Raw genomic sequence first — 12,097 nt, 5'->3', positions numbered from 1 at the left:
TCGGCTGGTGGGTGACTTGCTGATGTGCATATATCTTCCCACAGTCAGCTGATCAAGCAGTATGTCGGCGTTTTTTTTTCCTCCAAAGCACCTGCCTTTTGGGCTGAATGGATTAAAAATAGCTCCTGTTGCAGTGGGGGGAAAGCAGAGATACCAGGTTGCACCGCTAAGGGGCGCCATGGAGCGCCTATGAGTCATCATTGCGCACCTGTGGGACACAGAAAAGAGAGCACACCCTGCCTCAATCTTACTGGCTTTATTTCTTTTTCTTTAAAACAGAAAATGATCGCTTCACAACAGGCCTTTTCAAGCAAACCCTCACATTAAGCTTGCCAACACCTACAAAACAGTATCAAAAGTGCACCATAGTGTTAATACATCTTCTCAAGGTCTAACATTTTCCAATGATATTATCTTCTTGTAATATTTATACAAATACCATTCTGTACACTGTAGAAATACACAGCCCAGTGTGCCCTGTAAGGACACCCCCTCTGCCTCCCCATCCTCTTTACATCCATGATCAAAAAACATGATCCATCCCCAGTTCAGAATAACATGGTGGGAGGTGAAGACACCAGGCCAATATAACATCATATGAATTATTAAATACCCATTCACCCTACACCCAAGGCAAAAACTAGAACGCCACTCATACAACCAACCCACATCTGTACAACCCTCATTCAACGTCTTTTTAAAAACAATCTTGACAGTTTTCATTCATTATCGTCTCATTGTCCTTGCAGCAGCAGCGGTGGATGAGGGGGCAGGGGGCACATGGAGGCCAGCGGGGGTCGGCTGGTACGTAGAGGGGAAACTTCCACGGCTGAGCTGCAGCGGTGAGTGCGTAAAAGCACAGGTATGAATTACAGCTGTGCGGCCAGGTATGACACCGTGCGAGCTGCTGTGGTGTGTCTGCAGTCTGCTGCTCCCCACAAAGAGGGAACCGAGCATTTCTCCTGGTTTATGTGGTCAAGCACCAGGGTCTGCATTTAGTCTCTGGACTGGTAAAAGAGGATGTAGCCCGACTCAGAGTTCTTGGAGATTTCAGAAGTGAGGCCGTAGAATTCCTCTATGGCCTGTGCATCAATTTTCTACAAGAGCAGAAGAGTGACATGAAGCAGGGTTAGAATAGAAGCACTCTGCAAAAATAAAAACTCAGTGTCAACAATGAATGAAGTTTAAACACATGAAGTCACTCACCTCCACAATATCATCATCAAACAGCAACCAGAAGTCATGACTTTTAACAATGGCAATGTAGTGACCCCTGTTTGGACCACTGTGGAGAAATTAAACACTGAATCAGCTCCACAATACCAACTGTAACCTATACAATCTGTTCAGCCAACAATAGAGGCTAAACACACCCATGGCCCTCACTTAGAGGAGTTTTTACTCATCATATTAGAAAAGACTACTTCTCAGAACCGTGTGTGTAAAGACTGATCACTTCATATAATAGAGGGCAGAGATGAGAAGGATTCCAGTGTTACCAACTTGCAAGCATTAACATCAAGATGATTGTAGGACTACAAAATTGAGTGTGAAGATAAAAACAATATGCAATGTCAAAACAACACAATAAATTTGGGTTTAATAACATAAGAAGTATATGGCAAATTTGAGGCATCTATAGCATTTTCTTTCTTTTTTTCCAATAATAAATGCCAAGATAGATGCATCAAAGTTTTAAATAATTACACAACTTATTTTACAGCAATATTAAGCACTATTTTCAAGTTGGTATCTCTTAATTTCATGAACGTTGTAGAAACACTGTGACCAGCCTATTAGTTTTCCTTCACCTGTTTAAGTAGAGAAAATAGCATTTTTCCTTTTTTTTAAAATCATGGATCATCAACAACTATGGAGCTGTGACACCAGATGCTCTTTACCCTCATTACAAAGTTTTCTCAAAAATTCAACAAGCACTTGCAATTCTTCCTCTAAATCTTTAACTTGTGCAAAATTGATTCACAAACATAAAAGCGGTTAAAAATTTCCAAATTCTTAAGACCTTTCTTGCTTCAATGTAACATTTCTTAATGTTATATTTGATATGACAATGTGATGACCAGGACAATAAAGTCAGCAAAAACTGAAAATTGAAATAGAAGATTTGTAAAAGTAGAATGTATGGCACAGCTGTTGTACTCTAATGCTTTAATTGTATTTACTAAATCACCCTAAGAATGTGTGTGTGTGTGTGTGTGTGTGTGTGCGTGTGTGTGTGTGTGTGTGTGTGTGTGGTGTGTGTGGTGTGTGTGTGTGTGTGTGTGTGTGTAGATCAAATTTTTATGATTTTTATCTATACACTACTTTACAGTGATCTGCTTTTAATCACAACAAATGCTGACTGGTATTCCATTCCATTCTTGTGTGTGAACTTTGTAATTATACTATCTTGCAACTACCGTGATACCTACAGTATTGCGATCTCTGTAATATGGTTGTTGGCCAAGAAAAAGAGATTATTTGTTAATCACGTAAGTTCAATATACTGTTAATTAAATACTGTCATGACACCATTAAAAGTAAACACTACGTTATATATAAGCTCATAATACGTCCGTCAATTTCATGATACATCTCCCTGATTGGAATTTAACCTCAGCAAGAATTTAAAGAGGAGTTTAGCTCAAAGGGAGACGAGAAGAGTCAGCTATAATTTACATCTATTGAACTCCCAGCTCAACTCCAGACAAGTTTGACCTTTTAATTATTTTCCTATCAGTCACAGAGTGCTGCAGTCTGTTTCAGCATGCACTCGCTGAAAAGCAGGAAAACACCTTGAATAAATACAGACAGACTAACTCCCAATTACACTCACACTGGGTCAAAGCAACACTGAACAAACAAAAGTATGGCACAGCTGAGCAATGATGGATGAAGGTCTGCGATTTCTCCCATGAGATGTGATTTACATTGTAATGTACCTTTACTCTTGTGCCAAGAGGTTCAAATACATTCTATTATTAGAGCAATGATTTGTCTGCGTGTCTCTGGTTTCTGTGGAGGCGGTTAAAAGGTTTTGTATTCTGACTGTGTTCACCTACACACCTCCCACAATGCACCACCACGGCGACCAGGTCGTATAACCTCTCAGGATTGGTGGCATCCCCAGAGGTGTTGAAGAGGCGGAGCTCCAGGGGGAAGACAACGCGATAGGACAGCTTTGTGTAGCGCTGCAGCTGCTCCATGTACTTAAAGCGCTTCAGGTGCAGAGCCAGGATCATTGGCAGCTTCTTTACACGCATCCTACATTAAAAAAAAAATAATGTAAACCGCATCTAAACATAAAACCATCCACACAAAGACACAAAAAACTCCTTAGATTAAGAGTGAACCCTCATACTGACCTCTTGTGTGCCTCCTGCTTGCTTCTACATTCTTCACAGTAGTATTTGTACTCACTGCACAGAGTCTCTGTGTTACTGAAACCTCTGAGAGGAAACACGAAGAGGAAACAGATCAATTGAAACTCTGCATTTACAAATAAATACTCTACTGCATTCTCTTTGGGCAGTTTAAGGAGGAACACAGAACAGAGTGTGATTACCACCTCAAGTTCTTAACTAATCATGTAAAAGCGTTTTTGAAACTTGACCCAAATGTAATTGAGAGTCCAGCAGCCTCATACAAACATCAACTGGTATTAGCACTTTATTAAAGAGCTGGCTGTAACATTTTTCAATATTTCAAAAGGACAGACTTGTCCTAAATTATCTGATGTTGATATTTATATAATTTGTAGAGTTAAACCATCAATCACAATTTCATAAATTTATGTCCATATTAGGTCTGAACAACAGTCCAAAACCAACAGAAAAATCTGTTCACCGTTGTGTTGGACAAAAAACAGGCACAAAATCCTCCCATTTGAGAGACTGGAACCATCAAATAAGTGTTGTTTTTTTTTGCCTAACTAGTGATAAATTGTGGAAGTAATTAGAACTTAATGTTTCTGTTGATCAACTGTTCACCCTGATGCAGCTGTGCTTCTGCATACAGCAGTGTTGCTTTACCTGAGGCAGTGTGTGATGGAGGTATTCTGTTCTACGTCCACAGAAAGGTCCAGAAAGTCTTCATCTTTGCTGCTTATCTAAAGAGAGAAAAAAAAATTATGATTACCCAAAAGCCACCAGCACTAATACACCAAATAACTGAAATGTGTCAGTCTCATCATTTTGGTATAATACTGATAAGAGGTTTAATGTCCTCATGGCAGTAAACAGTTTTATTCTAATCATTTAAAGCACTACTTGCACACCAGTTCCAGTTAGGAAAATCCGGATATCACGCTTGGAAATTGTGGTGCTATTCCAAACATGGTGGGATTGGAACAGATCAGTTTATACTGTGGAAAAGTAAACAATTTGCGGGGGCACAAAGGTGATATATTCTGGTTTGTTTTTTTACACACACACGCAGAGATTATAGCAGACATAGCTTAAGCTGCATCTACAAACTTCATGCTTGTAAGTCTATTTATTCTTGAAAGCAGTAGTGGGACTACTTGAGTTGTGGTAAGAAAATATGTTGCATTTGGTGTGTGACTTAAGTGAAAATAGGGACGATGCATCTCACCGTTTCACAGGTGAGGCAGCGGGTCTCATTGGTCAGAGTGCCTTGGAAGATTTCGTGGACCCAGGTGGGAGCGGGTGTGGCATTGCTATTATTGTTCTGGGAGTCCAATGTGCCGTTGGCAAGGCGGCCATTGGTCTTCTCCTGCTTCCTCTCCTCTTGAAGCAGATCAGCAATGGTGTTGAGCAGGTAGTTCAGAAACTCGTGGGCATCCTGCTGCATATAGTTATCAAACAGCTCTGAGGAATAAAACAGAAAGAGAGAGACTTTAGTGTCGCAATTTAGCTATTCTACAAGTTCAGCAGGTACTACAGGATGTAGGACGTCCTGCTGTCTGCAAGTTCTGCAAGAGTCAGCAGCCAATGAGGAGAAACAAGAGAATAAGGAATTTTAGATTAGTTGCAAAAGTGATGATTTCACACTCTGTTGTGGCTTGTTTTGAACACAACAATCTCCTCAGTTGATCTGTTTACTCTCACCATTCTCCTTGCGTAGCCGTGTGATAAACTTCTTGGGTGGTATGACGCCCACTTTCCTCTTCTGGTTGGCAATACTGTGGAACAAGTCGGCCAGGCAGGTGAGCAGGTTCTCCTTCCGCCGAGGCTGACTGCGGTACGCCAAGATCTTCTCCCGGAACGGTCGGCAGAAGTACAGGGCCTGCAGCACCGAGTTACAGTAGCAGGTGTTCCCAAACTAAAAATCATACAAGGCACATGGGAGATTCAGTGTGAGAATACATTAGGTAGAGATGTATCCAAAACACTGATCTGCATTTTGTATTTACTTACATTGACCAGGCCAAAGTAGTGCTCATTGACCGGAAACTGCTCCGATCCAATCTCTTTCTCCAGAGCAGAGGCATTGGCGCCCTGTAAACGCCCAAAGCAAACAAATATGTTTTTCCCCCTCTCAAACAAGACAAATTGCAATCTTATCTATTATTTTGAAAAGCGCAATAACAAAAACACATCAGCACTACCTCTGCATCAGCATGTAAATGCAGAAATTGGATACAAGCAGCTTGACATTTTCAAGGTCATTTTTGCTGGGATAAAACAAAAAAACTAATGGGAGCTTAAAACTCCACAGCTAGGATTTTCCACCAGTACCACCTCCATTCTGGCCTTTTTGCCATTAGAGCTAAAAGCATGCATAATTTTTACCTGACAGTAAAGTTAGGATGTCCCTGGTCGGTACTAAACACTCATCGCAGGAAGCTTTTAAATGCAAAAGCCAGCCGGGATGACAAAATTGCATGTGTCAGCACAGAAATTATTCAAGCGCAGAGATTTTGGAAGTTTGCACGTAACTCGTTGGCTGATTGGGAAAACGCATATCCCCGTAGTGTGATTTGGTGAGGGTGAATAGGCTACGATGCGATGTGCAGACAGCAACAAACTGTGCAGAGTGGACATGGACCTGGAACGGATCCACAACTGCGCAGCTAATGTTAAACAATGTCGTCATTGCCTGCGTTAATCATATCTGGTAGTTTGTCAAAGGCCAAAAACGGCAACTTAGCTTCTCTGATCATTGTTTCCCAACACATACTGCAGATAAATCGCAGCTCAGTGTGAAGTCACCCATTACCCAGCTGTGCTCCAGTTGTTGGCGAGCTCAAACACTGGCTTAGCTTTAGTTACCTTCACGTTAGCTAGTTAGCTGTGAATCCCAGCTGCAGCAGGTGCACTGTCACCGTGCTCAGAGAAGCTGAGAATAATATTAACTCAATAAATAGTCACGCTACGGTTAAGAAGCAGTCATGACTCTACTGCAGTTAGCAAAAACCTAAACAAACAAAAAAGAGAAGGGAGCGGAGAAAGGCAGTGGGTGGCTGCCTGCTTGGCTATAGACGGAAAACTGCTTGGCTAGCAGGGCACCAGAATTAACTGCCTTCATTTGTAATTCCTCGGTTTAAAAAGCCAACAGCAGCGCGGCCGCAGTTTCCGTGTCGCCCTACGATCGAACTGGTGCCGGTGCGGGGCTGCCGTGCACTCACCATGGTACAAAAAGAGGCAAATTTGGAGACTGTCATTAGGATTTCCATTCGGCTAGCGCCATCTTCCACCACACCGCCGTGCGCTGACAAGACTGGGCTGGCTCCCCGCGTTAGGGTAGGCAGGAGATTCTGCTGAGCTCGCGACGGAAGGTCCAACGGCTCAGGAGCACGAGAGCGTTCACTGCGGCTCACTTCCGTTTTCGCTTCAATCACGGACGGTGAAAAAAACGCAGCGTTTTTGGCTCTTTCGCACTTTTGGGCAATTCTAGCCAACTGATAGACTTTTATTAGTCCATTAGAATTTTTAAAGTATTTATGTTGTTGAAGAGATTAAAGGTGAGCCTTGCTATAGTTTTGCGCATGCGTACTGTCACAATAGCTATGAAATTTATCTGCACCAACGTACACAGTATTAAATTTGTTCACGGTCACATCGACTCTTGCAATATTACCTCTAAAAACGAGCTGACGACATACTGTCCGCTTTTTGTCACACAGACTGCGACAGTAAACTATGCCAAAAATAAGTTTAAAAAAATCACAGGAACTTCATTCGTTACATCTGATCTTGGACCAGATCATAGCGATATTAGGCGGTTTAAACCACCATTACAATCCAAAAATTAGCTGATCTTCTCGCTGATTTTAATCATTTAGTTCAGGCGGTATCGCGGCCTGCCTCAATTGTGTTTCACAAGGCGGAGTTTGGGGTCCTCAGCTCTCTCTTTCCGCCGTACCCGCCATCTTGTAGTGACCGGGGGTAAGATCTTCTCCGTTTTCAATTACATTTTCTGCTTTATTTTGGCCTAATTCATGTACAAGTGTTTTCCTATACGTACCGCAACACCCCCTTACACCTTAGTGGATGGATACTGGCCGAAAAAACGGTCCAGAGAGTGAAATTGTCCGTTTAATGTGAGCAGGACCAGCGGCGTGGCTCTCCATGTGGGCCTGCGAGGCAGAGAAACGCTCAGTAGAAACATTATTATCCTCTAACACCCTTTTGCTCCTGCTTAAAGTTAAATTAACCTGAAGTCTATCGTCGGCAGTCGCTCGTTTTCATATAGCAAGACTGCAAAATTGCAGATTCTGCCGAACCTGGGAGGATATGTTGTACTAGCTTGAACATACTTAGCCTATATTTTTTAATACAGCGCTAGTCTAACTGGCAGATTTCTTGTCTTACGTGAAGTTTAAGTACTTTTTTCTCTTTGCGTGTGTAAGGGATATACTTAACTCCATTTATAATTCACTTTGACCAGCTGTTAGAATAGTAAAAGCCCAGTTTAAGCTTGTTTGCCAATAATGTATGGAAGCTGTATTGACGTTTATGAGCTACAGTCATGTCGTGCTTTGTTGTCAGTACATGATGAATCTCGATTTCAGCCTTATGATTATTATGCCAAAAACTCACATGACAGTGTGTCTCCTCAATTCCCATCATTCTGTGCTGTGAGATGATGGTAGACTTTTTTTTTTATTAAAGTGTAATTTACAATTACAATTACTTTTAACTGTAAGGATTATTTTCATTGTTGATTGAATCCGCCAGTAGTTTTCCAGATTATTCTGTTTAACTGTTTTGGTCTGTAAAATGTCAGTCAGTTTCTCCCAGAGCCCAAGGTGGTGCTTTCAAATGTCTTGCTTTGTCCCCAAATCGAAATATTAAGTCTGCTGTTATAGTGGAGATTTTATAAAATAGTAAATACTCATATTTTAGAAGCTGGTAATGGATTATTTAGATTACTCAAACCGAATATTCAATTATCTTTTTACTAGTGTGTGGCTCTCCTTTGCTGATGTGTAATGTTTACATTTAAAGATAATCTTCAGACTCTAAAGTAACTAAGTTCCATGTATTTTTCTCAGTAATCAGGCATCATGACGAACACCAGAGGCAAGAGGAGGGGGACCAGGTACATGTTCAGCAGGCAATTCCGCAAACATGGTGAGTGCAGTTTAAACTTTTTTTTTTTTTCTGTCGGTCTGCAGTGTGGGTAAACTGCCTATTTCAATAAGTTGTGTACTGTAATTAACTGTAACAACTAGACTTAAGCTAACTGGCTTTGTGTACTTTACAGGCCCAATCCCACTGTCCACATACATGCGCATCTACAAGAAGGGCGACATTGTTGACATCAAGGTAAGACATAGCAAGATACATCATTCTAGGTTCAGTTTGTTTAGAAGGTTCTCTAGTTAAACTGCGTGGCAAACTCAGGCCTGCATGTGACCGATGTGTTGTCAGTTGTAAACATGTACATTGAAGATGAGAGTCGGAGCCTTTTCTACAATATTGTTAATTCATCAAAGCTAGTTAACGAATGCCTAAAATGTAATCTTGGTTCAACAAGTGATATTAAGGTGCTACATTGAGGCAAACTTGAGTTCACAGTGGACCTGAATAGAATGTTTTACCTGCACAAGAAAAAGGAAATGCTGCGCTGTTGTGGATCAACAAATTACTGCAAGAAACGCAGCAGTTTTTCCTCACATTTGGCTCAATTGTGGAGATTAAACACTTAATTTGTTCCATGCTGTGAAGCCTAATAGTAAAAGGAATCAGATGACAATTGTTGCTTATTATGTGACATTGTCATAATATGAGATTTTCTTTTCTCCCAGGGCACAGGTACCATTCAGAAAGGTATGCCTCATAAATGCTACCATGGCAAAACAGGACGTGTCTACAATGTCACCCAACATGCTGTCGGCATCATTGTCAACAAGCAGGTCAAGTAAGTATGAAGAGGCATTTGTTTTTTTTTAGTTTTTTTTTTATAACGTGTGTGGATATATGTACTTGGGTAACGTTGAGCTGATGCACACCAGAGGACTAAAATCTCTCACAGTGTAATATAATGTAGCATTTAGCAAATTGTTGATCTATCAAGTAGTTTGATATACATTTTGTATCATCACATGCAACTCACAGGTGTTGTGTATGACCTTGGACCAAAGAAAGCTAACCTGCTCTGATTATGAGTTTCTAATTGTTTTTGCAAAAAAGTTGGTGGTGTGTCAAGTCCACGTTGGCAGTCCTTTTTGTGATCATTCTCAGGAAGTTGAAAATTTTGTCTGGACAGTACATATCTTTGTTGTGCAATTTCTTTTACGCTTCAATTAGTGAGAGGGATGGTAACCCCATCTTCACTTTGCCACCTGGAACCTCTCTGTCCTCGGTGGTCATTCACGTGGGGAAAAGTAGTTGATCCTTAAGCATCCCAGCCGAACTTTATGTTTTGGTCCTGGGCTTGCAATGAGGAGACAGCAGAGGAGTTCAGATATTACAACAGCATTATTTAAACCTTCAGCTGAAGTTATCTAGTGGTTTGCTTCATTTTTATGCATTTGCTATGAATTTGTTTTATCTGTTTGGCTCTTTCAGAGGCAAGATCCTGGCCAAGAGGATTAACGTGCGCATTGAGCATGTGAAGCACTCAAAGAGCAGGGACAGTTTTCTGCAGCGCGTCAAAGCCAACGAGAGCAAGAAGCTGGAGGCCAAGCAGAAGGGCAGCTGGGTGGAGCTGAAGCGCCAGGTATGAACGGATTTCATATGACTTGTTGGGCTGAAGGGATTATTATGCATTTGTGCTCGTAAACTATTCTGACAGCCACTAAATGAAATGTCAAAAACCCTCTATAGTTTAATTTATTTTGTGAATGTAATTAGCTAGAATATGATGTTGTTGGCTTTATTAATACTAAATTGGTCGCTTTTATCTCCTCTCATTCCTGCCTCCTCAGCCTGCTCCTCCTCGTGAGGCTCACTTCGTCAGCACCAAGAAAAATGAGCCACAGCTGCTGGAGCCCATCCCCTACGAGTTCATGGCATAAACTGCTCAACAAAATTAAAAGTATTTGTACACACCCTCCTCGTCACGTTGTTGTCTGTTCGCACATTTGGTGTGTATGTTTCAAGTGTCGTGATGAGCCGTCACTCAGTGATGATTCTCCTCCTTTGATTGCTTCATGAAATCAAATGCACTTTTCATTTCACCGGCGATCTGAGAGTGACCGGCACACGTCACAAGCATTTCACACCTGTACACCTCTACCTGGGAGGTCTATACAGTATATCACATTGTCCCCTTCAGTACACGGGTTCATGGAACAGCAGGTATTTAGGCAGCGTAGGCGTTTTCACTTCATGTTATTAAGACATCTGCCGCGTGGGTGTCAAACATTGAAGTACAAATAGTATATTTGAGTTTCTTGTAAGAATGTTAGGTTGATTGGGAGAGTTCATACAGATCGTGGTTTCTCCTGTTCAGTAAAAATGTTGGTATCCTGATGGTAATTGTATGAAAAGCATAGACCAGTGGTGGAGCAAGTTGAAAGGTCTTCTACTTAAAGATAAAAGAAAGTAGACATAGGAAGAAAAATATCAAAAGACAAACATGCCAGTGCCCTCAAAGAATTAAAGTAGATACTTGGTGCAATAGAATGGGACTGATCATCTCTTCTGTAATACATTGTTAATATACTAATTTATAAGCAGTATTTACTGTTGGAGGTTGATTTTGCAAACTTGCACCTTTACAAGGTATCATAAAATAAGGGAAATGCAGCGAGTCCCACATTTGGGGTGTTTTGCATGGGAAAAAAATGAGTATCGCAATACTTGGAGTTTAATTTTCTGCTGCCAGACTATTTAGACAGTAATTGTTTAAATTCTACAAATATTTGCTGATGGTTTATAAGAATAATTATCAGCATAATATATAAACATTGTATTTATGATGCTGCCAGTAAGTGCAGCAGTCACATAATAGATAATAAATGCATTTAAGGGGTGAATAAATACAGGAACCTCAGCCTTGTACTTCATTACAGCTTCAGTCTCAATTGAAGTCTAAATAGATGTATGTCACTTCACCAGGGACAGAATAATTATCTGTAGTTTGATGATAAAGCTTTTCAACTCCACTGTCTGACCAGCAAGATGTTCATTACAATCTGTACAACCAAAAATGTTCCAAATATCATCACTCAGAATTTTAGTGATGTACCAAAGCTTCCAGAGGTAATCCATATCAACCTGAATTATTGGAAACTGAATGAAATGAGACCCAGTACATAGAATCATTCAGTCTTATTGGATGATGCAGAAATGAATGGAATCCTGACTGCACATTTCCCTCACCAAACATGTATCTTGAAAGGAGAGTTTTAGTAAGATGATGTAGAAAATGCAAGTTATTTTGTTGGGCAGAGTAAAAAAGCGAATAAAAGCATGTTTTTTGTAATATGCATTGGTGCATGTTGGTGTAGAAGATGAAGATTAGGTCATTTTAGTGCCTCTATTTGTAATTGATGCCACAGATGAGTAGTTTTTCTGCTGTTGGTGCTGTAGGTGGCAGTGTGCACCATGATGTGTGCTGAGCTGAGACCAAGAGCAGCAGGTGTCTGCTGCAGGACAGAAAATCTACTGAGGAATAATGTAGTTTAATATTCAGAATACATATAGTTAATAATTAACTTAATAAGATTGTAATAAGTTGTGAT

The 12,097-nt window shown here is 40.7% G+C and overlaps 2 protein-coding genes across 2 annotated transcripts; one reads left to right on the top strand and one right to left on the bottom strand.

Moving 5' to 3' along the window:
• Positions 1-241: 241 nt before the first annotated feature.
• usp12a (ubiquitin specific peptidase 12a) lies at positions 242-6,844 on the bottom strand. Its single transcript, XM_023293980.3, has 9 exons — positions 6,590-6,844; positions 5,379-5,459; positions 5,070-5,283; positions 4,594-4,829; positions 4,032-4,108; positions 3,366-3,449; positions 3,067-3,264; positions 1,207-1,285; positions 242-1,097 (listed from the first exon to the last, which is right to left on the bottom strand). The coding sequence occupies exons 1-9, from the start codon at positions 6,635-6,637 to the stop codon at positions 996-998; spliced, it is 1,119 nt and encodes a 372-aa protein (XP_023149748.1). The 5' UTR covers positions 6,638-6,844; the 3' UTR covers positions 242-995.
• A 426-nt stretch (positions 6,845-7,270) lies between these two features.
• rpl21 (ribosomal protein L21) lies at positions 7,271-10,460 on the top strand. The gene is made up of 6 exons (XM_023293981.3): positions 7,271-7,349; positions 8,459-8,537; positions 8,671-8,732; positions 9,215-9,327; positions 9,978-10,128; positions 10,337-10,460. The coding sequence occupies exons 2-6, from the start codon at positions 8,471-8,473 to the stop codon at positions 10,424-10,426; spliced, it is 483 nt and encodes a 160-aa protein (XP_023149749.1). The 5' UTR covers positions 7,271-7,349; positions 8,459-8,470; the 3' UTR covers positions 10,427-10,460.
• Positions 10,461-12,097: the final 1,637 nt, after the last annotated feature.

This window comes from Amphiprion ocellaris, chromosome 22 (genome assembly GCF_022539595.1).
Source record: "Amphiprion ocellaris isolate individual 3 ecotype Okinawa chromosome 22, ASM2253959v1, whole genome shotgun sequence".
Classification (NCBI taxonomy): Eukaryota; Metazoa; Chordata; class Actinopteri; family Pomacentridae; genus Amphiprion; species Amphiprion ocellaris.
This window is presented reverse-complemented; position numbering and strand designations above follow the sequence as displayed.